Source organism: Ranitomeya variabilis, chromosome 1, assembly GCF_051348905.1.
Source record: "Ranitomeya variabilis isolate aRanVar5 chromosome 1, aRanVar5.hap1, whole genome shotgun sequence".
In the NCBI taxonomy this organism is placed as follows: Eukaryota; Metazoa; Chordata; class Amphibia; order Anura; family Dendrobatidae; genus Ranitomeya; species Ranitomeya variabilis.
The window spans coordinates 880889267-880917090 of NC_135232.1; the positions used below are offsets into that span (position 1 = coordinate 880889267).

The following is a 27824-nucleotide window of genomic DNA, read 5'->3' on the forward strand; positions in this document are numbered from 1 at the left end:
GGGGCGGGATTGTGTGTGGTAATGGGGTGGGGGGGCGGGATTGTGTGTGGTAATGGGGTGGGGGGGCGGGATTGTGTGTGGTAATGGGGTGGGGGGGCGGGATTGTGTGTGGTAATGGGGTGGGGGGGCGGGATTGTGTGTGGTAATGGGGTGGGGGGGCGGGATTGTGTGTGGTAATTTTGTGTGTGGTAATGGGGTGGGGGGGCGGGATTGTGTGTGGTAATGGAGTGGGGGGGCGGGATTGTGTGGTAATGGGGTGGAGGGGCGGGATTATGTGTGGTGATGTGGTGGGGGGAGGGATTGTGTGTGGTAATGGGGTGGGGGGGATTATGTGTGGTGATGGGGTGGGGGGCGTAATTGTGTGTGGTGATGGGGTGGGGGGCGGGATTGTGTGTGGTAATGGGGTGGGGGGGCGGGATTGTGTGTGGTAATGGGGTGGGGGGGCGGGATTGTGTGTGGTAATGGGGTGGGGGGGCGGGATTGTGTGTGGTAATGGGGTGGGGGGGGCGGGATTGTGTGTGGTAATGGGGTGGGGGGGCGGGATTGTGTGTGGTGATGGGGTGGGGGGCAGGATTGTGTGTGGTAATGTGGGGGCGCAGGATTATCTGTGGTAATATGGTGGGGGGCGGGATTATGTGTGGTAATGTGGTGGGGGGCGGGATTATGTGTGGTAATGTGGTGGGGGGCGGGATTGTGTGTGGTAATGTGGTGGGGGGCGGGATTATGTGTGGTAATGTGGTGGGGGCGGGATTATGTGTGGTAATGTGGTGGGGGGCGGGATTGTGTGTGGTAATGTGGTGGGGGGCGGGATTATGTGTGATGATCTGGTGGGGGGCGGGATTGTGTGGTAATGGGGTGGGGGCGGGATTGTGTGTGGTAATGGGGTGGGGGGGCGGGATTGTGTGTGGTAATGGGGTGGGGGGGCGGGATTGTGTGTGGTAATGGGGTGGGGGGGCGGGATTGTGTGTGGTAATGGAGTGGGGGGGCGGGATTGTGTGGTAATGGGGTGGAGGGGCGGGATTATGTGTGGTGATGTGGTGGGGGGCGGGATTGTGTGTGGTAATGGGGTGGGGGGGATTATGTGTGGTGATGGGGTGGGGGGCGTAATTGTGTGTGGTGATGGGGTGGGGGGCGGGATTGTGTGTGGTAATGGGGTGGGGGGGCGGGATTGTGTGTGGTAATGGGGTGGGGGGGCGGGATTGTGTGTGGTAATGGGGTGGGGGGGCGGGATTGTGTGTGGTAATGGGGTGGGGGGGCGGGATTGTGTGTGGTAATGGGGTGGGGGGGCGGGATTGTGTGTGGTAATGGGGTGGGGGGGCGGGATTGTGTGTGGTAATGGGGTGGGGGGGCGGGATTGTGTGTGGTAATGGGGTGGGGGGGCGGGATTGTGTGTGGTAATGGGGTGGGGGGGCGGGATTGTGTGTGGTAATGGGGTGGGGGGGCGGGATTGTGTGTGGTAATGGGGTGGGGGGGGCGGGATTGTGTGTGGTAATGGGGTGGGGGGGCGGGATTGTGTGTGGTAATGGGGTGGGGGGGCGGGATTGTGTGTGGTAATGGGGTGGGGGGGCGGGATTGTGTGTGGTAATGGGGTGGGGGGGCGGGATTGTGTGTGGTAATTTTGTGTGTGGTAATGGGGTGGGGGGGCGGGATTGTGTGTGGTAATGGAGTGGGGGGGCGGGATTGTGTGGTAATGGGGTGGAGGGGCGGGATTATGTGTGGTGATGTGGTGGGGGGCGGGATTGTGTGTGGTAATGGGGTGGGGGGGATTATGTGTGGTGATGGGGTGGGGGGCGTAATTGTGTGTGGTGATGGGGTGGGGGGCGGGATTGTGTGTGGTAATGGGGTGGGGGGGCGGGATTGTGTGTGGTAATGGGGTGGGGGGGCGGGATTGTGTGTGGTAATGGGGTGGGGGGGGCGGGATTGTGTGTGGTAATGGGGTGGGGGGGGCGGGATTGTGTGTGGTAATGGGGTGGGGGGGCGGGATTGTGTGTGGTAATGGGGTGGGGGGGCGGGATTGTGTGTGGTAATGGGGTGGGGGGGCGGGATTGTGTGTGGTAATGGGGTGGGGGGGCGGGATTGTGTGTGGTAATGGGGTGGGGGGGCGGGATTGTGTGGTAATGGGGTGGAGGGGCGGGATTGTGTGGTAATGGGGTGGAGGGGCGGGATTATGTGTGGTGATGGGGTGGGGGGCGTAATTGTGTGTGGTGATGGGGTGGGGGGCGGGATTGTGTGTGGTAATGTGGTGGGGGGCGGGATTGTGTGTGGTAATGTGGGGGGCGGGATTATGTGTGGTAATGTGGTGGGGGGCGGGATTGTGTGTGGTAATTTGGTGGGGGGCGGGATTGTGTGTGGTAATTTGGTGGGGGGCGGGATTGTGTGTGGTAATGTGGTGGGGGGCGGGATTATGTGTGGTAATGTGGTGGGGGGTCGGGATTATCTGTGGTAATGTGGTGGGCGGGATTATGTGGGGTGATGTGGGGGGGCGGGATTATGTGTGGTAATTTTTGTGTGTGGTAAAGGGGTGGGGGGCGGGATTATGTGTGGTAAAGGGGTGGGGGGCGGGATTATGTGTGGTGATGTGTTGAAGTGGCGGGATTATGTGTGGTAATGGGGTGGGGGGCGGGATTATGTGTGGTAATGTGGTGGGGGGGCGGGATTATGTGGTAATGGGGTGGGGGGGCGGGATTGTGTGGTAATGGGGTGGGGGGGCGGGATTGTGTGGTAATGGGGTGGGGGGGCGGGATTGTGTGGTAATGGGGTGGGGGGGCGGGATTGTGTGGTAATGGGGTGGGGGGGCGGGATTGTGTGGTAATGGGGTGGGGGGGCGGGATTGTGTGGTAATGGGGTGGGGGGGCGGGATTGTGTGGTAATGGGGTGGGGGGGCGGGATTGTGTGGTAATGGGGTGGGGGGGCGGGATTGTGTGGTAATGGGGTGGGGGGGCGGGATTGTGTGGTAATGGGGTGGGGGGGCGGGATTGTGTGGTAATGGGGTGGGGGGGCGGGATTGTGTGGTAATGGGGTGGGGGGGCGGGATTGTGTGGTAATGGGGTGGGGGGGCGGGATTGTGTGGTAATGGGGTGGGGGGGCGGGATTGTGTGGTAATGGGGTGGGGGGGCGGGATTGTGTGGTAATGGGGTGGGGGGGCGGGATTGTGTGGTAATGGGGTGGGGGGGCGGGATTGTGTGGTAATGGGGTGGGGGGGCGGGATTGTGTGGTAATGGGGTGGGGGGGGCGGGATTGTGTGGTAATGGGGTGGGGGGGCGGGATTGTGTGGTAATGGGGTGGGGGGGCGGGATTGTGTGGTAATGGGGTGGGGGGGCGGGATTGTGTGGTAATGGGGTGGGGGGGCGGGATTGTGTGGTAATGGGGTGGGGGGGCGGGATTGTGTGGTAATGGGGTGGGGGGGCGGGATTGTGTGGTAATGGGGTGGGGGGGCGGGATTGTGTGGTAATGGGGTGGGGGGGCGGGATTGTGTGGTAATGGGGTGGGGGGGCGGGATTGTGTGGTAATGGGGTGGGGGGGCGGGATTGTGTGGTAATGGGGTGGGGGGGCGGGATTGTGTGGTAATGGGGTGGGGGGGCGGGATTGTGTGGTAATGGGGTGGGGGGGCGGGATTGTGTGGTAATGGGGTGGGGGGGCGGGATTGTGTGGTAATGGGGTGGGGGGGCGGGATTGTGTGGTAATGGGGTGGGGGGGCGGGATTGTGTGGTAATGGGGTGGGGGGGCGGGATTGTGTGGTAATGGGGTGGGGGGGCGGGATTGTGTGGTAATGGGGTGGGGGGGCGGGATTGTGTGGTAATGGGGTGGGGGGGCGGGATTGTGTGGTGATGTGGTGGGGGGGCGGGATTGTGTGGTGATGTGGTGGGGGGCGGGATTGTGTGTGGTGATGTGGTGGGGGGCGGGATTATGTGTGGTGATGTGGTGGGGGGGCGGGATTGTGTGCGGTGATGTGGTGGGGGGCGGGATGGTGTGCGGTGATGTGGTGCGGATTGTGTGTGGTAATGTGGTGGGGGGCGGGATTGTGTGTGGTAATGTGGTGGGGGGCGGGATTGTGTGTGGTAATGTGGTGGGGGGCGGGATTGTGTGTGGTAATGTGGTGGGGGGCGGGATTGTGTGTGGTAATGTGGTGGGGGGCGGGATTGTGTGCGGTAATGTGGTGGGGGGCGGGATTGTGTGCGGTAATGTGGTGGGGGGCGGGATTGTGTGCGGTAATGTGGTGGGGGGCGGGATTGTGTGCGGTAATGTGGTGGGGGCGGGATTGTGTGCGGTAATGTGGTGGGGGGCGGGATTGTGTGCGGTAATGTGGTGGGGGGCGGGATTATGTGTGATGATCTGGTGGGGGGCGGGATTGTGTGGTAATGGGGTGGGGGCGGGATTGTGTGTGGTAATGGGGTGGGGGCGGGATTGTGTGGTAATGGGGTGGGGGGGCGGGATTGTGTGGTAATGGGGTGGGGGGGCGGGATTGTGTGGTAATGGGGTGGGGGGGCGGGATTGTGTGGTAATGGGGTGGGGGGGCGGGATTGTGTGGTAATGGGGTGGGGGGGCGGGATTGTGTGGTAATGGGGTGGGGGGCGGGATTGTGTGGTAATGGGGTGGGGGGGCGGGATTGTGTGGTAATGGGGTGGGGGGGCGGGATTGTGTGGTGATGTGTTGGGGGGGCGGGATTGTGTGTGGTGATGTGGTGGGGGGGCGGGATTGTGTGGTGATGTGGTGGGGGGCGGGATTGTGTGTGGTGATGTGGTGGGGGGCGGGATTATGTGTGGTGATGTGGTGGGGGGGCGGGATTGTGTGCGGTGATGTGGTGGGGGGGCGGGATGGTGTGCGGTGATGTGGTGCGGATTGTGTGTGGTAATGTGGTGGGGGGCGGGATTATGTGTGGTAATGTGGTGGGGGGCGGGATTATGTGTGGTAATGTGGTGGGGGGCGGGATTGTGTGTGGTAATGTGGTGGGGGGCGGGATTGTGTGTGGTAATGTGGTGGGGGGCGGGATTGTGTGCGGTAATGTGGTGGGGGGCGGGATTGTGTGCGGTAATGTGGTGGGGGGCGGGATTGTGTGTGGTAATGTGGTGGGGGCGGGATTGTGTGTGGTAATGTGGTGGGGGGCGGGATTGTGTGTGGTAATGTGGTGGGGGGCGGGATTATGTGTGATGATCTGGTGGGGGGCGGGATTGTGTGGTAATGGGGTGGGGGCGGGATTGTGTGTGGTAATGGGGTGGGGGGGCGGGATTGTGTGGTAATGGGGTGGGGGGGCGGGATTGTGTGGTAATGGGGTGGGGGGGCGGGATTGTGTGGTAATGGGGTGGGGGGGCGGGATTGTGTGGTAATGGGGTGGGGGGGCGGGATTGTGTGGTAATGGGGTGGGGGGGCGGGATTGTGTGGTAATGGGGTGGGGGGGCGGGATTGTGTGGTAATGGGGTGGGGGGGCGGGATTGTGTGGTAATGGGGTGGGGGGGCGGGATTGTGTGGTAATGGGGTGGGGGGGCGGGATTATGTGTGGTGATGTGTTGGGGGGGCGGGATTGTGTGTGGTGATGTGGTGGGGGGGCGGGATTGTGTGGTGATGTGGTGGGGGGCGGGATTGTGTGTGGTGATGTGGTGGGGGGCGGGATTGTGTGTGGTGATGTGGTGGGGGGCGGGATGGTGTGCGGTGATGTGGTGCGGATTGTGTGTGGTAATGGGGTTGGGGGCAGGATTATGTGTGGTAATGTGGTGGGGGGCGGGATTATCTGTGGTAATGTGGGGGGGGCGGAATTATGTGTGGTAATGTGGTGGGGGGGCGGGATCGTGTGGTGATCTGGTGGGGGGCGGGATCGTGTGGTAATGGGGTGGGGGGCGGGATTGTGTGTGGTGATGTGGTGGGGGGGCGGGATTGTGTGCGGTGATGTGGTGGGGGGGCGGGATGGTGTGCGGTGATGTGGTGCGGATTGTGTGTGGTAATGTGGTGGGGGGCGGGATTATGTGTGGTAATGTAGTGGGGGGCGGGATTATGTGTGGTAATGTGGTGGGGGGCGGGATTGTGTGTGGTAATGTGGTGGGGGGCGGGATTGTGTGTGGTGATGTGGTGGGGGGCGGGATGGTGTGCGGTGATGTGGTGCGGATTGTGTGTGGTAATGGGGTTGGGGGCAGGATTATGTGTGGTAATGTGGTGGGGGGCGGGATTATCTGTGGTAATGTGGGGGGGGCGGAATTATGTGTGGTAATGTGGTGGGGGGGTGGGATCGTGTGGTGATCTGGTGGGGGGCGGGATCGTGTGGTAATGGGGTGGGGGGCGGGATTGTGTGTGGTGATGTGGTGGGGGGGCGGGATTGTGTGCGGTGATGTGGTGGGGGGGCGGGATGGTGTGCGGTGATGTGGTGCGGATTGTGTGTGGTAATGTGGTGGGGGGCGGGATTATGTGTGGTAATGTAGTGGGGGGCGGGATTATGTGTGGTAATGTGGTGGGGGGCGGGATTATGTGTGGTAATGTGGTGGGGGGCGGGATTGTGTGTGGTAATGTGGTGGGGGGCGGGATTATGTGTGATGATCTGGTGGGGGGCGGGATTGTGTGGTAATGGGGTGGGGGCGGGATTGTGTGTGGTAATGGGGTGGGGGGCGGGATTGTGTGGTAATGGGGTGGGGGGGCGGGATTGTGTGGTAATGGGGTGGGGGGGCGGGATTGTGTGGTAATGGGGTGGGGGGGCGGGATTGTGTGGTAATGGGGTGGGGGGGCGGGATTGTGTGGTAATGGGGTGGGGGGGCGGGATTGTGTGGTAATGGGGTGGGGGGGCGGGATTGTGTGGTAATGGGGTGGGGGGCGGGATTGTGTGGTAATGGGGTGGGGGGGCGGGATTGTGTGGTAATGGGGTGGGGGGGCGGGATTGTGTGGTAATGGGGTGGGGGGGCGGGATTGTGTGGTAATGGGGTGGGGGGGCGGGATTGTGCGGTAATGGGGTGGGGGGGCGGGATTGTGCGGTAATGTGGTGGGGGCGGGATTGTGTGCGGTAATGTGGTGGGGGGCGGGATTGTGTGTGGTAATGTGGTGGGGGGCGGGATTATGTGTGATGATCTGGTGGGGGGCGGGATTGTGTGGTAATGGGGTGGGGGCGGGATTGTGTGTGGTAATGGGGTGGGGGGCGGGATTGTGTGGTAATGGGGTGGGGGGGCGGGATTGTGTGGTAATGGGGTGGGGGGGCGGGATTGTGTGGTAATGGGGTGGGGGGGCGGGATTGTGTGGTAATGGGGTGGGGGGGCGGGATTGTGTGGTAATGGGGTGGGGGGGCGGGATTGTGTGGTAATGGGGTGGGGGGGCGGGATTGTGTGGTAATGGGGTGGGGGGGCGGGATTGTGTGGTAATGGGGTGGGGGGGCGGGATTGTGTGGTAATGGGGTGGGGGGGCGGGATTGTGTGGTAATGGGGTGGGGGGGCGGGATTGTGTGGTAATGGGGTGGGGGGGCGGGATTGTGTGGTAATGGGGTGGGGGGGCGGGATTGTGTGGTAATGGGGTGGGGGGGCGGGATTGTGTGGTAATGGGGTGGGGGGGCGGGATTATGTGTGGTGATGTGTTGGGGGGGCGGGATTGTGTGTGGTGATGTGGTGGGGGGGCGGGATTGTGTGGTGATGTGGTGGGGGGCGGGATTGTGTGTGGTGATGTGGTGGGGGGCGGGATTGTGTGTGGTGATGTGGTGGGGGGCGGGATTGTGTGTGGTGATGTGGTGGGGGGCGGGATGGTGTGCGGTGATGTGATGCGGATTGTGTGTGGTAATGGGGTTGGGGGCAGGATTATGTGTGGTAATGTGGTGGGGGGCGGGATTATCTGTGGTAATGTGGGGGGGGCGGAATTATGTGTGGTAATGTGGTGGGGGGGCGGGATTATGTGTGGTGATCTGGTGGGGGGCGGGATCGTGTGGTGATCTGGTGGGGGGCGGGATCGTGTGGTAATGGGGTGGGGGGCGGGATTGTGTGTAGTGATGTGGTGGGGGGGCGGGATTGTGTGTGGTGATGTGGTGGGGGGGCGGGATTGTGTGTGGTGATGTGGTGGGGGGGCGGGATGGTGTGCGGTGACGTGGTGCGGATTGTGTGTGGTAATGGGGTTGGGGGCAGGATTATGTGTGGTAATGTGGTGGGGGGCGGGATTATCTGTGGTAATGTGGTGGGGGGCGGGATTATGTGTGGTAATGTGGTGGGGGGCGGGATTATGTGTGGTGATCTGGTGGGGGGCGGGATCGTGTGGTGATCTGGTGGGGGGCGGGATCGTGTGGTAATGGGGTGGGGGGCAGGATTGTGTGTGGTAATGGGGTGGGGGGGCGGGATTGTGTGTGGTAATGGGGTGGGGGGGCGGGATTGTGTGTGGTAATGGGGTGGGGGGGCGGGATTGTGTGTGGTAATGGGGTGGGGGGGCGGGATTGTGTGTGGTAATGGGGTGGGGGGGCGGGATTGTGTGTGGTAATGGGGTGGGGGGATTGTGTGTGGTAATGGGGTGGGGGGGCGGGATTGTGTGGTGATGTGGTGGGGGCGGGATTGTGTGTGGTGATGTGGTGGGGGGCGGGATTATGTGTGGTGATGTGGGGGGGCGGGATTGTGTGGTGATGTGGTGGGGGGGCGGGATTGTGTGGTGGTGGTGGGGGGGCGGGATTATGTGTGGTGATGTGGTGGGGGGGCGGGATTGTGTGGTGATGTGGTGGGGGGCGGGATTATGTGTGGTGATGTGGTGGGGGGGCGGAATTATGTGTGGTGATGTGGTGCGGATTGTGTGTGGTAATGGGGTTGGGGGCAGGATTATGTGTGGTGATGTGTTGGGGGGCGGAGCTACTGTCCAGGGGCGGGATTACCGAGTAATCACGATGCTATATATATATATATATATATATATATATATATATATATATATATATAGAGAGAGAGAGAGAGAGAGGAGAGAGAGAGAGAGAGAGAGAGAGAGAGAGAGAGAGAGAGAGAGAGAGAGAGAGAGAGAGAGAGAGAGAGAGAGAGAGAGAGAGAGAGAGAGAGAGAGAGATTTTTTTTTTTACTTTTGCCATGCTTCAATAGTCTCCATAGGAGGCTAGAAGCTGTCACAACGTCCGATGTCAGTAAGGCTACTTTCACACTCTACTACTTTCACACACTGCGATACGTCGCAAATGCGTCGTTTTGCCGAAAAAACGCATCCTGCAAAAGTGCTTGCAGGATGCGTTTTTTCAGCATTGACTAACATTAGCGACGCATTTGCGACGCATTGCCACTCGTGCGACGGTTGCGCCGTGTTGTGGCGGACCGTCGGGACCAAAAAACGTTACATGTAACGTTTTTTGCTCCCGACGGTCCGCTTTTTCCGACCGCGCATGCGCGGCCGGAACTCCGCCCCCACCTCCCCCGCACCTCACAATGGGGCAGCGGATGCGCTGGAAAAATGCATCCGCTGCACCCATTGTGCGGCGGAGACAACGCTAGCGTCGGGAACCTCGGCCCGACGCTAGTGTGAAAGAAGCCTAAGGGGTTAAGTAACGACATACAGTAAAAATGAACTTGCACTGTGATTCTCCAATTCTTGATCTGTATGATCAAATGGATACAAAACATGCAGTTTGTTTTTGTAAAGTAGTGAAAAAAAGAATTGGAATTTGTAAATTAAAAAAATTAATAAAAATAAATAACAATTTGCTTGTGTTACCATACTCAGACGCGTAAAGTTTTCAATTTTCTGGCAATGAGGCTGTGTGAGCTGACATTTTTTATTGATACCATTTAGATACATTGTTTTGACCACCTCTTCTTGAATATTTTTGGGGGTGGGGATGGCATGTCACGTCAATTTTCGAGTTTTTATATTTTTGGGGGTCATTACAGCATTTACAGATCGGGTTAATTAAAGGGAACCGCAGCGTGAAGACAAGTAGAGGACGTCATCGTAAGAAGATAGGAGGCACCGAACCACGACACCCATCGGACCGGACCGTGACCGCCCATTACAGAATGCTGTAGATAAGCCCCTGATGCTGGTGGGCTTAGCTCATCTTCGATTTTGGGGCTAACAGGTTTCCTTTAATTTCATACTTTGGACTTTTACAGGTGTAACAATACCACGTGTATTTATACCGTACTTTTTATTACTTTACTTATAAAGAGGGAGGTTAATTTTAACTTATGTTTTTATTTTTCATATTTTCATATTTAAAATTTTTTTTTTTTGCCACTGTGTTAGGTCTCATTTTTCTGTATTTTCATGGCTATGAAAATGGTACATTCACACTGAAGGCTTCAAAACTATGAATTAACACATGTGGAATTATGTACTTATCAAAAAAGTGTGAAACAACTGAAAATATGTCTTATATTCTAGGTGCTTCAAAGTAGCCACCTTTTGCTTTGATGACTGCTTTGCACACTCTTGGCATTCTCTTGATGAGCTTCAAGAGGTAGTCACCGGGAATGGTCTTCCAACAATCTTGAAACTCGTCCTAATTTTACATTAATATGTTATACGGAGCTAAGAATTATTGAGTATTCTTCTAGCAAATATAAAATGTAACTGGCTGATATTTTGTGAGATCATATTTACCTACTGTCTCTGGCCTTAATGAGGAAACTGATATTTCTGCTCCAATCAAGCTGAAGAGCAATAACTGGAAAATATCCCAGCCGACTGCAATAATGTCATCAACTACATCCTGTAAAAGAAATGTACATGGTTAGAATGGTCACACGGCAGCCTGGAGAAGGGGAATAAGGCAACTAACATAACCATATGTAAGCAATCCTACAGTAAAAGCTTCGGGCCTTGCAGCCACAAATATTGCCAGCAGGTGCACATAAATCAATAATACAATCATGAAATTTACATAGACTAACAGTGGAGGAAGAATGGGGTTTGTGAAACTGCTGTCACATGATGCCATCTGTTCAGATAGTAACAGTGTCATTTCAGGATTTCACTCTCTGTAGAAGTGTATGAGTGCACTGTAAGCAGAAACATCCAGGGGGTAACAACAGCTGTGCTGTGAAGTGCCAAGGTAGGTAAAAGACATGTTACGTCCTTTACACGCTCTAGAAGCAACATCGGAAGTTTCAGACACTGAGTTTACATGGGCAGTGGCCATACACAAGCCTCATATTAACAACCATAACATTGGAACACCAGCAGAGCAGCAAAAAGCCACATTTAGGTTAGTCAGAGGCCATTAGAATTTATATGTGACTCGAGTTTTTCTAGTTGTAGTTTTGAATTCAAGGGTCTGCATACACGTAGAGGGGTCTCCAAAAATGTGTTTAAATGGCACAGTCACATAGTTCAAATTCCAGCCCATTCTAGTCACGCATCAGGACATGTTGCAGTCGGAAGAAACACCACTCCCGAGACCTGCGTCTCAACTGTCAGAGGAGCAGTATCAAACTCACAAAAACACCATTGTGGGCTATCAGAGCAGGTCTGTGACATGAAAAGAATTAAAGCTCTTGTTGACTGAGTGTGCATGGTGAACTGAAGCTGGAGAGCTCAGTCAGCAAGATGATTTATTTCATATCAGTGCTGTGTACTGGCAGCTCACTGAGGTGTGTGTTTTGAATCCAGCTCGTCTAACAGTTCAGACAAGGGTCTCTGTAGCAGTATTTCTTCAGACTAGGATGTGCTGCCATTTTAATGTAACGAGTGCTGATTATTCTGCATGAGAAACTCTTTCAAATACTCACATGGTAACCAAGAAAATAGGAAAACTAAGAAGAGTTTTCTCCCTAATCAACTGGTTGCACTGTAAAACTGTATATTTTGTGGTCACTGCTGTTTCCTAGTCAAACTACAATGAGCTGATTTGTACTCAGTTCATTGTACAACAGAACCCTGAGCTTACCTTTTCTCCAGACCACCCAAAGCCAGCCAGAAAAGCCATCACCAATGTACACAATCCTCCAGAACCAGGAAAGCCAAAGAAAAGACTGCCAAACACTGCAAACAGGGACAGTGCCAAAATAAGATAAGACCTTTTCCACTTCAGCATCTCCTGTTAAAGAAGGGGAACAAAAAGGTGAATTCCTAACGTATTTGCAAGACTTTTTATATACCATCTATTTCCTTTAGAATAAAGGTGATTTCTTAATACAGTTACTAGAATGTAACTTTGTATATATGTTACACTCCATCCATACCATTTTTTTTTTATGTTTTATTTTGAATGGGGCCAAAAGGGGGCAATTTGAACTTGTTTAATACTTTTAAAAACTTTTTTTTTCCTTACTCTTCACTGTTCACTTGCTTCAGTTGTTCCCTTAGGAGACTTAAAGCTGTGATCTTCCGATCGTCTGTGCTACACATAGCAGAGCTTCAGCCCTCATGACAACCCATTGGCGCCCTGCAAATCACATGACAGGGGCGCCAATGGGCGTGTTTTGGGACATGCTTCCTGTTAGCATGAGATAAATGCCACTGTTAGAGATTGACAGCATTTAACATTTTAGAAGCAGCGGGTGAATCGCAATTCTACCCTCGGCTGTTAGATGCACATGACAGCTGGTCAAATCGACTGTCATCTGCACGGAAAGATGCAGACTCAGCACCAAAGCCCACATCAAAGTCAGGGGCACGATCGATGACGTATATACTAGCATGTAAAAGTTTGGACACCCCTGGTCAAAATTACTGTTATTGTGTACAGTTAGGTAAGTTGAAGATTAAATGATCTCTAAAAGACCTAAAATTAAGGATGACACTTTTTTTTTGTATTTTAGGCAAAATATACAAAAAAGGAAAATGGGCCAATGCAAAAGTTTGGGCACCCTTGGAGATTTGTGTGCTCAGATAACTTTGACCAAGTTATCAGGTCTTAATTAGCCTGTTAGGGTTATGGCTTGTTCAACATCATTGTCAGGTGATGCAAATTTCTCAGCTTTATAAAAACTCAGCCTCCTCTAACCTTGTGCCAAAAAACAGCAGCCATGGATTTTTTAAGCAGCTGCCTAGTAACTCTGAAAGTGGTGGAGGCTCACAAAGCAGGGGAACTTTATAAAGAAGATTGACAATGCTTTGCTAGTTGCCCTTTCCTCAGTTCAAAATATAATTAAGAAATATCAGTTAACAGAAACAGTGGAGGTCAAGCTAAGGTCTGGAAGACCAAGCACAATTTCAGCGAGAGCTGCTCATGGATTAGTAGAGAGGCAAATCAGAACCCCAGCTTGACTGCATAAGACTTTTAGAAAGATTTAGCAGATTCTGGAGTTGTAGTACATTATTCTACTGTTCAGAGACTGCAGCACAAATATGGCCTTCAGGGAAGACTCATCAGAAGAAAACCTCTCCTGCATCCTCACTATAAAATTCAGTGTCAGAAGTATGCAAAAGAACATCTAAACAAGTCTGATGCAGTTTGGAAACAAGTTCTGTGGAGCGATGAGGTTAAAATAGATCTCTTTAGTCACAATGATCAAAAGATATGTGTATCTCCAACCATTAATGCATGGGGGTGGATCAATCAATGTGTTGCAGCCAGTAGCATCGGGTATTTCATGGGTAGAAGGAAGAATAGATTCAATCAAATGTCAACAAATTTTTGATGCAAACATAACTCCACCTGTAAAAAAGTTGAAGTTGAACAGAGGATGTCTTCAACGAATAGATAATGATTCTAAATACACAGCAAAATCCACAATAGACTACCTCAAAAGGCACAAGCTGAAGATTTTACAATGGTCCTCACAATCCCCTGATCTGAACATCATTAAAAATCTTTAGCTAGACCTCAAAATAGCGGTGCATGCAAGATGACCCAGGAATATCACAGAACTGGAAGAATTTTCCAAGGAAGAATGCATGAAAATCCCTCAAACAAGAACTAAAATACTGTAGGCTGGCTAAAAAAAGCATTTACAAGCTGTGATACTTTCAAAAAAGGGGGTGCTACTAGGTACTAACTATGCAGGGTGCCAAACTTTTGCACCGGCTCAATTTACTTTATGTAATTTTTAAAATGTAAAAGATAAATTATATACAGTGGGGAAAATAAGTATTTGATATACTGCCGACTCTGCAAGTTTTCCCACCTACAAAGAATGGAGAGATCTAATTTTTATAGGTAGGCTGCAACTGTGAAAGATAGAATCTAAAAAAAAAAATCCTGAAAATCAGATTGTATGATTTTTACATTATTAATTAGCATTTTATTGCATGAAATGAGTATTTAACCCCTTCATGACCGGAGCTTTTTTCAGATTTGCGTTTTCGTTTCCCTTCTTTCCAGAGCCATAACTTTTTTATTTTTTCGTCAATATGGCTATGTGAGGGCTTATTTTTTGCAGGACAAGTTGTACATTTGAACTACACCATTAGTTTTATCATGTCATGTACTCCAAAGCAGGAAAAAGTTAAAAATTCCAAGTACAGTGAAATTGCAAAAAAAGTGCAATCCCACACTTGTTTTTTTTGTTTGGCTTTTTTGCTAGGTTCACTAAAAGTTAAAACTGACCAGCCATTATGATTCTCCAAGTCATTACGAGTTCATAGACGCCAAACAGGTCTAGGTTCTTTTTTTATCTAAGTGGTGAAAAAAATTCCAAAGTTTGCTAAAAAAAAAAAAAAGGATTGCGCCATTTTCCGAGACCCGTAGCGTCTCCATTTTTCGTGATACCACTTTTGTGCATATATGTTCTTTTGATCGTCCGGTATTACATTTTAATGCAATGTCGTGGCGACAAAAAAAACGTAGTTCTGGAGTTTTTAATTTTTTTCTCGCTACGCAGTTTAGCGATCAGGTTAATCCTTTTTGTACTGATAGATTGGCCGATTCTGTATGCAGCGATACCAAATATGTGTATGTTTCATTTTTTATATTTTGAATGGGGCGAAAGGGGGTGATTTGAACTTGTGTGTTTTTTTATTTTTTTAATAATTTAAAAAACATTTTTCTTTAACTTTTGGCACGCTTCAATAGCCTCCATGGGAGGCTAGTAGCTGCCATAGCTCGATCGGCTCTGCTACATAGAGGCGATGCTCAGATCGCCTCTATGTAGTAGAATTACAGATTTGCCATGAGCGCCGACCACAGGGGGGCACTCATAGAAATCCGGCATCAACAACCATAAAGGTCTCAAGCAGACCTCTAGAGGACTGTCATGCCGACGAATCGAAGACCGCCAATCACGTGATGGGGTCAGCGGTGCACGTATTTCAGGCCCAATGGCCGGAAGCGCTTATTAAATGCCGCTGACAGCGGCATTTAACTAGTTAATAGGCGTGGGTGGATAACGATTCCACCTGCGCCTGTTGCGGGAACATGTCAGCTATTCAAAACAGCTGACATGTCCCGGCTTTGATGCGGGCTCACCGCCGGAGCCCACATCAAAGCGGGGGATATGGACATCAGCGTATTAGCGTCCGATAAAAGTCACACGTTCAGGATTGTTCAAGTTTTTTTGCTATAAAAACGTCATAAATCCACGAAAAAAACACATACATTAAGCATCTTATTAGAATGCAATCCGCATTTTTTGTGCACATGTTGCGTTTTCTTCCGCGGCGGAATCGCATTCCGGAAAAAAACGCAGCATGTTTACTCTTTGTGCGGAATCGCGGGGATTCAGCACACATAGGAATGCATTGATCCGCTTACTTTCCGCATGTGGCTATGCCCACCATGTGGGAAGTAAGCGGATCATGTGCGGTTGGTACACAGGATGGAGGAGAGGAGACTCTCCTCCAGGCCCTAGGAACCATATACGTGTATAAAAAAATTTAAATAAAAAATCGTGATATTTTCACCTTGCGGCGTCACTCGCAGCCTTCCCGCTCCTCGCGATGCTCCCGTTTGTAGGGGATGCTTTGCGGCAATGACCTGTGATGACATAGCGGTCTCGCGTGATGCTACATCATCTGGGGTCATTGCCGCGAGGCATTATTGAGAACGGGAGCATCGCGAGGAGCGGGAATGCTGTGGGGGACGCCGGAAGGTGAGAATATCACAATTTTTTATTTTTTAAATTATTTTTAACATTAGATCTTTTTACTATTGATGCTGCATAGGCAATTCCGGACGTGTGCACATAGCCTAAGGGGTTAATACAATAGAAAAAAAAAACAACTTTAATATATGTTATAGAAACCTTTGTTTCCAATTACAGTAGGCAGACGTTTCCTGTAGTTCTTGACCAAGTTTGCACACACTGCAGCAGGGATTTGGCCCACTCCTCCATACATATCTTCTCCAGATCTTTCAGGTTTTGAGGCTGTCGCTGGGCAACATTGACTTTCAGCTCCCTCCAAAGATTTTCTATTGGGTTCAGGTCTGGAGACTGGCTAGGCCACTCCAGGACCTTGAAATGCTCCTTATGGCGCCACTCAGTTGCCCTGGCTGTGTGTTTCGGGTCATTGCCATGCTGGAAGATCCAGTCACAACCCACTTGCAATGCTCTTACTGAAGGAAGGAAGTTGTTGGGCAAAATCCCCAAAGTACGAGGTTTCCCCCACCATGCTTCATGGTTGGGATGGTGTTCTTGGGGTAGTACTCCTTTTTCTTCCTCCAAACACAGAGTGGAGTTGATGCCAAAAGTTCTAGTTTAGTCTCATCTGACCATATGACTCTCCCATGCCTCCTCTGGATCATCCAAATGCTCATTGGCGAACTTCAAACAGGCCTGGACATGTGCTGGCATGAGCGTGCCCTGCAGGATTTTAACTCATGACAGCATAGAGTGTTAATAAAGGAAATGTTTAAGACTATAGTCCCAGATCTCTTCAGATCATTGACCAGGTTGTAGTTCTGGGCAGATTCCGGACCTTCCCCAGAATCATCCTTACCCCATGAGGTAAGATCTTGCATGGAGTCACAGACCAAGGAATACTGACAGTCATCTTGTGTTTTTTCGATTTTCTAATAATTGTATGAACAGTTGTCTTCTCACCAAGCTGCTTCTCTATTGTTCTTTAGTCCATTCCAGTCTTGTGCAGGTCTACAATTTTTTCCCTGGTGTCCTTAGACAGCTCTTTGGTCTTGGCCTTGGTGAAGAGGTTGGATTGTGATTGATTGAGTGTCTGGACAGGTGTCTTTTATACAGGTAACGAGTTCAAACAGGTACAGTGGGTACAGAAAGTATTCAGATCTCTTTACATTTTTCACTCTTTGTTTCATTGCAGCCATTTGGCAAATTCAAAAAAGTTCAATTTTTTCATTAATGTACACTCTGCACCCCATCTTGACTGAAAAAAAAAACAAATGTAGAAAATTTATTTATAAAGAAAAACTGTAATATCACATGGTCATAAGCATTCAGACCCTTTGCTCAGTATGGAGTAGAAGCACCCTTTTGAGCTAGTACAACCATGAGTCTTCTTGGGAATGATGCAACAAGTTTTTCACACCTGGATTTGCCTCTGCCATTCTTTCTTGCAGATTTTCTACAGTTCCATCAGGTTGGATGGTGAATGTAGGTGGACAGCCATTTTCAGGTCTCTCCAGAGATGCTCAATTGGGTTTAGGTCAGAGATCTGGCTGGAGCAGTCGAGAATGGTCACAGAGTTGTTCTGAAGCCACTCCATTGTTATTTTAGCTGTGTGCGTAGGGTCATTGTCTTGTTGGAAGGTGAACCTTCGGCCAATTCTGAGGTCCAGAGCACTCTGGAAGAGGTTTTCATCCAGGATATCTCTGTACTTGGCTATATTTATGTTTCCTTCAATGACATCCAGTTGTCCTGTCCCTGCAGCTGAAAAACACCCTCAATAGCATGATGCTGCCACCACCATGTTCCACTGTTGAGATTGTATTGGGCAGGTGATGAGCAGTGCCTGGTTTTATCCACACATACCGCTTAGAATTATCACCAAAAAGGTCTATGCTCATCTCATCAGACCAGAGAATCTTATTTCTCAGACTGGGAGTCCATCATGTGGCTTTTTAGCAAACTCTATGCTTGTTTTCATATGTCTTACACTGAGGAGAGGCTTCCGTCGGGCCACTCTGCCATAATGGCCTGACTGATAGAGGGCTGCAGTGATAGTTGACTTTGTGGAACTTTCTCCCATCTCCCTACTGCCTCTCTGGAGCTCAGCCACAGTGATCTTAGGTTTCTTCTTTAGCCATCTCACCAAGGCTCTTCTCCAACGATTGCTCAGTTTGTCTGGACGGCCAGGTCTAGGAAGACTTCTGGTGGTCCCAAACTTCTTCCATTTAAGGATTATGGAGGCCACTGTGCTCTTATGACCCTTGAGTACTGCAGAAATTCTGTTGTAACCTTGGCCAGATCTGTGCCTTGCCATAATTCTGTCTTTGAGCTCCTTGGCCAGTTCCTTTGACCTCGTGATTCTCATTTGGTCTGACATACACTGTGAGCTGTGAGGTCTTATATATATAGATAGGTGTGCCTTTCCAAATCAAGTCTTATCAGTTTAATTAAACACAGCTGGGTTCCAATGAAGGAGTAGAACCATCTCAAGGAGTATCACAAGGAAATGGACAGCATGTGACAAAAATATGAGTGTCTGAGCAAAGGGTCAGAATACTTATGACCATGTGATATTTCAATTTTTCTTTTTTATTAAATTTGCAAATTTTGCGTATTAAATTTTCTCCACTATTTTTGTGCCTAAAATACACAAGAAATGCATCATCTTTCACTTTTGGCCTTTTAGGGATCATTTCATCTTCAACTTGCTTAACTGTTCACAAAAACAGGATTTTTGGTTGCTTACCATAAAAATGTTTCTTGGAGCCTTCAGTGGGGGGACACAGGAACCATGGGTATATGCTGCTGCCACTAAGAGCCACTGCAAGATCCGTCTACATAGGCTGGCGTCCGCCGAAGCATAGGTATGGATCCTATAAAACTTGTCGCACATATGAATGGAAGACCAGGTTGCCGCTTTGCAAAATTGCAGGGCGGATGCCCTATGGTGCACCAACCAGAAGGCGCACATTGCCCGGGTAGAGTGAGCCTTAATAACAGGGGGAGGCACCTTTTCTTGACCCAGTAAGCCTCCAAAATTGCCGTCCTGATCCAGCAAGTAATCGTAGCCTTGGAGGCCGGCAGGCCTCTTCGCCCACCTTCTGGAATGACGAAAAGAGTCTGTCTTCCTAAAGGGGACAGTCCTAGCCAGATAGATCCGCACTGCCCTGAACAGGTCTAACATGGTTAGTGAATGCTCCAGAGCAGGAGTCAGAGCAGAACAAAAAGAAGGGAGGACAATATCCTTGTTTAGGTTAAAGGTGACCACCACCTTGGGAAGGAAGGAAGGTAGAAGCCGCAAAACTACCTTGTCCTGGTGAAGAACACAGAAAGGAGGGCAGCTGGAAAGTGCCGCCAATTCTGAGATGTGCCTAATGGTGGTGATGGCCACAAGAAATGCCACCTTCCAAGACAGAAAAGGACAGAGACCTCTCGGAGAGGTTCAAAGGGAGAACTCCTAAGGGCCTCCAGAACCAGAGTGAGGTCCCATGGGTCCACGGGTGTCCGGTACAGAGGTGCTGCATGTGCTACCCCTTGAAGAAAAGTTCTGACCCGAGAATGTGAGGATACATTTTTCTGGAAAAGAATAGAAATTGATGAAACCTGGCCCTTTAGCAAGCTAAGAACAAGACCGGAGTCAAGTCTCGCCTGGAGAAACGCCAAAATGGAAGGAAGAGAAAAGGACATGGGGAGGGATGTGATTAGCCTCACCAGCAGAAATAGGCTTTCCAAGTCCGATAATAGACCCTGGAAGATGAGGGCTTCCTAGCCTGGGTCATGGTGTGAACCACCCAATCTGAAAACCCGGATGCTCTCAGAACTGCAGTTTCAACAACCATGCCATTAAAATGAGCGACTGAGAATTCTGGTGGCAGATCGGTCCTTGGGACAGAAGATCTGGTCTGTCTGTGAGCCTCCAGGGGGCGTCCGCGAGAAGATTGATGATCTCTGGGAACCAAGACCTCCTGGGCCAATCCGATGCAATCAGAATTGCCGGCATCCCCTCCGCCTTGATCTTTTTCAATTGCCTGGGAAGAAGGGGGAGGGGAGGAAACAGATGGGGAAGAGCAAACTCTGACCAGGGAATTGCCAGAGCGTTGGCGCCAACAGCGAGAGGATCGCGGGACCTGGAAACGAACCGTAGAACCTTGATGTTCACCCAGAATGTCATAAGGTCCACATTCGGAGTTTCCCGTCGAAGGCAAATCTGATGGAAGACTTCTTGATGTAGGGACCACCCTCCCGCCACGAGACAGTCGCGGTTGAGAAAGTCGGCAGCCCAATTGTCCATGCTGGGGATATGCACTGCAGATATTGCCGGAACCATCACCTTTGCCCAGAGGAGAATGTCGGAGACCTCGGCCAGTGCCAAGGGGCTCAGAGTCCCTGCCTGGTGATTGACATATGCCTCCGCTGTGGCATTTTCCATCTGAACGTGGATTGGCAGACCCCTGAGAAGCCTTTCCCAGTAACAGAGGGACAGAAGAATGGCTCTTAGTCAGCAGGAAGAGTTTAACCCATAATATAAAACGTAACTTTTACTAATATGGTTAAAAATAGACAAAAATGACCAATTATAAGTGCTCACGCCGAAAACTGTGCAGATTAAGAAAAAAAAAAAAAAACTGGTTCAATCTCACCGATTGTAGACGTGGGATACCCGCAAGGATGATAGGGGGTCCCAACGGAGGGGGGTCCAGTATAGCACCAAAGAATATGGGGTAGGGGACCAATTCCTTACTCCCCTGTCGTGCCCCAGCAAATGACTCCTGTCCTTACAAGGACAGGCCCGAGTAAGCCCTGCTACGGACACCCCCCACCACAAACTCTGTAGACAACGCCTCCCAACGCGTTTCTTCTCCGGTCACGGAAATTCATCAGGGGAGTTTTGGAGAAATCAATGAACGAGGTATACTCAAATGTCCATCATAGTCCAGGTATCAGCAGTGGCTGTAAACCCTTAAGACACCCTTAGGTATTTAGATGTGGCCGCTCGCCACAATAGGTGAGTAAACCGACATGGCACCCGCTGTCACTTATAGACTGTCCCGTCCCGCCCTCAGGGGGGTCATGGTTCCTCCCCGCTCCATAGGAAGAGTAGCCGCCATACCTATTTAGTGCATCTTACCGCACAGCTGGAGTGCACGCCGGCTCCACCGCGTGCATCTTCCGCCTCTAGCGCAGACCGGAAGTGCCGGCGCCATCTTGGAATCGTCACTTCCGTTTGCGCGGCTGCAGCTATGCGCTCCAGAGCTGGAACGCAAGCTAGGTCATGGCAACCGACCGGACAATTGACGTCACAGAGGTGTATGCTTTGTGCCCTGACGCTGCACCATACACTAAAGGATGGGAGCCAGCCTGGAAGAAACACAAAGCGGGCTGGCATCACAGAGAAGAGCCGTATATAATGTTCATTCCAAATAGTAAAACAAAAAGCGGCAACACAAGCACAGATCGCCGCTAACGGCATTACTCCATGTATACCAAATAAGTTAGCATACCTATGCCAATATAAGATATCACATACCCTTACCAATGCATACCATCTCTTAACGTGGTCATACATACGTGCAGTGTCTGGAAGTGTCCAGACCACCATGTTATCTACTAAGTCGAGGTAATCAGTACAGGTGATGATTATTGGAAATGTCCAAACATACTCAGATGATCATTTCCATGAAGTACCAGCCATGTCAATACTTTAAAGGTGGGACCAAGCGGAAAAGACAATGTGCACATAGAGTCGGGGCGGCATTAAGGACAAGCGGGCAACAAATTTGCTAAATCAGCAGGATAATAATCATAATTGTCAAACATAGTAAATATGTACAATAGCACCAGATAGATCCCTCACTACTGGAAAGTCACCCAATGCAGACAAACAATAAACCATCGGTACCAGTTTACTTATAGGGAGGGACACGGGGGCAGAATAATGATCCTGCTCCAATCAATTGCAAACGTTTTGTTTATTATAGTTAGTTCAAAGACGAGCAGGTTAAGACACCGCCCACATATACGCACATGTTAGGATCAACAGAATTCCCCCATAACTCTTAGGGGTGAGAAAAACGGGGGGAAACCAGAATTAACTGGGGAAAGGGCCAAAATATATACAGAAAGACGTCCAAGAAAAATGTAGAAGATTAGGGGGCCACCAGGGTCAAGGAGACCTACAGGAAGCAGCCAAAATTAAGCTGCTCATTGAGTCCTTGGGGATGGCAGGTGTCCAGCAAGAATATCCACCTTGCCTCTCTCTGTAATAGTATTTTATCAAAATCGCCTCCCCTCGGTGGCGGAGTTACCTTATCAATCCCCATAAAACTCAAGACCCGGACATCCCCACCATGGTGTGTATTCACATGTCTAGCGATGGGTGTATCCCTCTGATTGCGGATATCCCCCAGATGTTCCCCTACCCGTCTCCTGAGTTCCCGGGTAGTCTTGCCAATATAGGAAATGCCACAGGTACATAGAGCTCGATACACCACTCCTTTAGATTTACAATTGATAAATTCCTTTATAAAGTATGTCTTCTGTGTGTTGGTGTTAAAGAATTCATTACCCGTCTGCATCGATACACATGTAACACAGTTTCCGCACCTATAGCAACCCCTTGGTCTATTTGGCAACCAGGTAGAGTTCACCGGTGTGGTGAGATGACTGTGTACCAGTCGATCACCCAATGTTTTACATTTTCTATAGGTGACTTGGGGCAGTGTGCCCACTACCTCCTTGAGATCATTATCCATCGCCAGGATGCCCCAGTGTTTTTTCAGAATTGCTCTGACCCACGGGGCTCCATTGTCAAAGGCACAAACCATTCTGATAACACTAGCATCAGGGCTCTCTCTGTTGTGTGGTGTCAAGAGGTCATTCCTGGCCCGAGCAATGGCGTGCTGATACGCCTCCCTCAGCACCCGATCAGGGTAACCCCTCTCAGAAAATCTCAGCCTAAGGTCCCTGGCTTTGATTTTAAAGTCTGCCTCATCCGAGCAGTTTCTTCTGAGGCGGAGATACTGGCCTTTTGGGATACCTTTTTTGAGGGAATAAGGGTGATTACTGTCCCATCTTAATACAGAATTGGTAGAGGTAGGTTTTCTGAAAATTGTGGTATCCAGACCATCACCACAACTATTTTTGGAAATCAAAATGTCTAAAAAGGGGAGACAATTTTCCTCTATTTCAAAGGTGAATCTAAGGCCTAGATTGTTTACGTTCAGGAGACGGGTAGGGGAACATCTGGGGGATATCCGCAATCAGAGGGATACACCCATCGCTAGACATGTGAATACACACCATGGTGGGGATGTCCGGGTCTTGAGTTTTATGGGGATTGATAAGGTAACTCCGCCACCGAGGGGAGGCGATTTTGATAAAATACTATTACAGAGAGAGGCAAGGTGGATATTCTTGCTGGACACCTGCCATCCCCAAGGACTCAAATTTTGGCTGCTTCCTGTAGGTCTCCTTGACCCTGGTGGCCCCCTAATCTTCTACATTTTTCTTGGACGTCTTTCTGTATATATTTTGGCCCTTTCCCCAGTTAATTCTGGTTTCCCCCCGTTTTTCTCACCCCTAAGAGTTATGGGGGAATTCTGTTGATCCTAACATGTGCGTATATGTGGGCGGTGTCTTAACCTGCTCGTCTTTGAACTAACTATAATAAACAAAACGTTTGCAATTGATTGGAGCAGGATCATTATTCTGCCCCCGTGTCCCTCCCTATAAGTAAACTGGTACCGATGGTTTATTGTTTGTCTGCATTGGGTGACTTTCCAGTAGTGAGGGATCTATCTGGTGCTATTGTACATATTTACTATGTTTGACAATTATGATTATTATCCTGCTGATTTAGCAAATTTGTTGCCCGCTTGTCCTTAATGCCGCCCCGACTCTATGTGCACATTGTCTTTTCCGCTTGGTCCCACCTTTAAAGTATTGACATGGCTGGTACTTCATGGAAATGATCATCTGAGTATGTTTGGACATTTCCAATAATCATCACCTGTACTGATTACCTCGACTTAGTAGATAACATGGTGGTCTGGACACTTCCAGACACTGCACGTATGTATGACCACGTTAAGAGATGGTATGCATTGGTAAGGGTATGTGATATCTTATATTGGCATAGGTATGCTAACTTATTTGGTATACATGGAGTAATGCCGTTAGCGGCGATCTGTGCTTGTGTTGCCGCTTTTTGTTTTACTATTTGGAATGAACATTATATACGGCTCTTCTCTGTGATGCCAGCCCGCTTTGTGTTTCTTCCAGGCTGGCTCCCATCCTTTAGTGTATGGTGCAGCGTCAGGGCACAAAGCATACACCTCTGTGACGTCAATTGTCCGGTCGGTTGCCATGACCTAGCTTGCGTTCCAGCTCTGGAGCGCATAGCTGCAGCCGCGCAAACGGAAGTGACGATTCCAAGATGGCGCCGGCACTTCCGGTCTGCGCTAGAGGCGGAAGATGCACGCGGTGGAGCCGGCGTGCACTCCAGCTGTGCGGTAAGATGCACTAAATAGGTATGGCGGCTACTCTTCCTATGGAGCGGGGAGGAACCATGACCCCCCTGAGGGCGGGACGGGACAGTCTATAAGTGACAGCGGGTGCCATGTCGGTTTACTCACCTATTGTGGCGAGCGGCCACATCTAAATACCTAAGGGTGTCTTAAGGGTTTACAGCCACTGCTGATACCTGGACTATGATGGACATTTGAGTATACCTCGTTCATTGATTTCTCCAAAACTCCCCTGATGAATTTCCGTGACCGGAGAAGAAACGCGTTGGGAGGCGTTGTCTACAGAGTTTGTGGTGGGGGGTGTCCGTAGCAGGGCTTACTCGGGCCTGTCCTTGTAAGGACAGGAGTCATTTGCTGAGGCACGACAGGGGAGTAAGGAATTGGTCCCCTACCCCATATTCTTTGGTGCTATACTGGACCCCCCTCCGTTGGGACCCCCTATCATCCTTGCGGGTATCCCACGTCTACAATCGGTGAGATTGAACCAGTTTTTTTTAATCTGCACAGTTTTCGGCGTGAGCACTTATAATTGGTCATTTTTGTCTATTTTTAACCATATTAGTAAAAGTTACGTTTTATATTATGGGTTAAACTCTTCCTGCTGACTAAGATTTATCTACCCTAAGAGTTGTGCAACAGTCTGGATTATCCAAACTGCAGCTGCTAATCGGACAGAAGAATGGCCCTTATATCGAGGATGTTGATCGGCAGAGAAGATTCTTGTGCCGACACCCATCCCTGGACAGTCAGGTGGCAAAACACCGCACCCCAGCTGAGAAGGCTTGCATCCCTCGTCAGCACCTGCCAGTGAACAGGAAGAAAGGACCGACCCTGGCAGATGAGAGGGGATGGCAGATTTGGCTGCAGGGCTCACATGCAATAATTTATGCAAGTCCCAGCCTCGCTGTTATTGCGCTAGTATGGGAGATGAGAATACTGTATTTTTCAGATTATAAGACGCACTTTTATCCACAAAATTTGAAAGGAGGGGGAAATGGGGGGTGCGTCTTATAATGCGGATATACCTTACCGGCCGCGGTGGAGCAGGGTCCTAGGGTCACTGCTGGAGGAGGCAAGAGTGGAGCGTTGCTGCAGGCCACAGGCTTGGATGAGGGGGTGTTCGGTGATGCCGGGGCTCTTGGGATCTCATCACCCAAGATCTTGGTGCTGAGATCTCCATCTGCGCATGCGCTGCCCCCCCAGCAGCCATTTTGATAAGCAGCCCTGATAAGCAATAAGACGCATGGATTAAAAGAAGCACCACCATTTTATTAAAAAAAAGTGTTTTTTTTTAAATTTTTCTCCTCAAAATTTGGGGTGCGTCTTATAATCCGATGCATCTTATATTCTGCAAAATATGGTATGTTTTTATTTTATAACAGGCTCTACTTCATTTAAAAAGGGGTTATCCAAGTAGTAGACAAGGCCTTTATCTATAACTCTGACCACTACAGTGTCATTTGGTCTTCCATTGGTGTATTTCAGGGAGAGTTTGTTTTTTCCCCCCTTTCCTTCTGTACAGAAAAGAATAACATGGCACAGAGGTGTACCCCTATGGCAACACATGCCACTGTAAGCCTATACAGTGCATTCATTTGGGCCTTCCATCTGCTATTTAGGTCAGTAATTTTTCAGGCACTATGTGCACAAAACCCAAGCATTTTTTAATTGACTTATTCACTTCCTTACAGTGAAACTTTTAGGATTTCTCAAACTATTACTTATTTCAGTAAAGTAGAAAAGTCTATAAAGTGTATTTATTTTATTTATTTTTAATGGGGGGGGGGGAGGTGATTGTTTATTTTCTTTTTTTAAATGTACTGTATTTTGTAGTCCCTATAGGGTACTTGAAATTGGCGTCAGACAATCGCTTGTACTATAGTCAGCAACACCAAAATATGTACTGTAAAAATAACGGTATCCTATAACCGTCAGTCATGGTCTGGCCTTCATAGTATCAGTCTTCAGGAGACCCCCAGATGGCATTTTAAACCATAGGCGCTCCATGATTGTATTGCGGGGATAACCATCGAGCGTCTAGAACAATCTCAGATAGCAATATTTAACAGGTTAACAGCTGTGAGTGCAGATTTGCTCCACTCGTGGCTTTAGATGCAGATAATGTATGAATAACAACCATCATCTGCTGGGAAATAAGCGGGCTCGACACATGATGTACCAGTACTGATATGGGAGAAGTGTGTGCTTCATGCATTGGATATGTAAGTGGTATGTGTGTGCTGCCACTGTCTGATGTGAGCGGGGCGTGTGCTTGGTGTGTATGATATGTGATTGATACCACAAAAATAGATTAGGGCCTGAGCTAGGGAATAATGAGAAATGTAAAAGGATTATATTTCATTTACTTACTGATATAGCGCCATTAGTTCTACAGCGCTTTACTGATATTATCAGCACTATTGGCTCACAATCTAAATTCCCTATCAGTATGTCTTTGGAGTGTGAGATGAAACCAGAGAATCCAAAGGAAACCCACACAAACATGAGGAGACATTCAGATAATGTCTTTGGTTGGATTTGAACCCAGGACCCCAGCGCTGCAAGGCTGCAGTGCTAACCACTGAGCCACTGTGCTGCACAATATGGCCACTACATGGGTACCAATGCCATATTAGTAGAACACAAAGCAACTTACATTGTATTGCGCTCACTTAAAGTAGAAAACAGTAGTAGTAGTCCCTCAGACTTTAAAAGGTTGTGCACCCCTGATCTAGTAACAAGCTCCCTTTAAATAAGAAATAATATTGTGTATCTAAACTGTCAATTTAACTGTGACTGTACATCACCAAATTAGTCTTGTACACAGGTTTTATTAAAATTTATTTGGACTGTTCACTGCTTTGGCAACGGTGAAGCCCCGATTGTACGATTTGAGTCCACACCCAATGTATACACAGCAAGAGAGTATAGCACACAGTAGAGGAGTGAAGATTAGTTACCGTATATAAATTAAAAAGGTAGTTACTTGATCTTTGCTTGGAAAGTAGTGAAGGAAAAATCCCAAGAGAATTCCTGCTGCAATGCCAACAACAACTTCCAACACCCCTCGGATGATGTTGTTAAATGTGGAGCCTAGAAAAGAAGGCAGAATGATTGCTGTCATACAGATTATGGTATACTTGTAGGAGTACTGCTTAGAAAATAAATATTTGTTAAAATAACAAAATATGACTAAGAAAGACACAAAAATGTGTAGCTGAGCATTACAACATGTATTACAATTTAGTGGTTTTCCTTTAACCCCTTCACCCCGAAGTCTGTTTTCACCTTCCTGGCCAGGCGAAATTTTACAATTCTGACCAGTGCCACTTTATGTGGTAATAACACTGGAAAACTTTAACTGATTCTGAGCGATTTCTCCTGACATATTGTATTTCATGGTAGTGGT

At 49.7% G+C, this 27824-nt stretch overlaps 1 protein-coding gene across 2 annotated transcripts in view; it reads right to left on the reverse strand.

Moving 5' to 3' along the window:
* Positions 1-27824, reverse strand: part of SLC9B2 (solute carrier family 9 member B2) — a 127924-nt gene that overhangs the window by 19578 nt on the left and 80522 nt on the right. For both annotated transcript variants that reach the window (XM_077278074.1, XM_077278082.1), the window contains exons 8-10: positions 27402-27508; positions 11819-11968; positions 10534-10642 (exon numbers count right to left, since the gene is read on the reverse strand). In XM_077278074.1, the coding sequence (XP_077134189.1) occupies positions 10534-10642; positions 11819-11968; positions 27402-27508 (366 nt within the window). The remainder of the gene's footprint in view (positions 1-10533; positions 10643-11818; positions 11969-27401; positions 27509-27824) is intronic.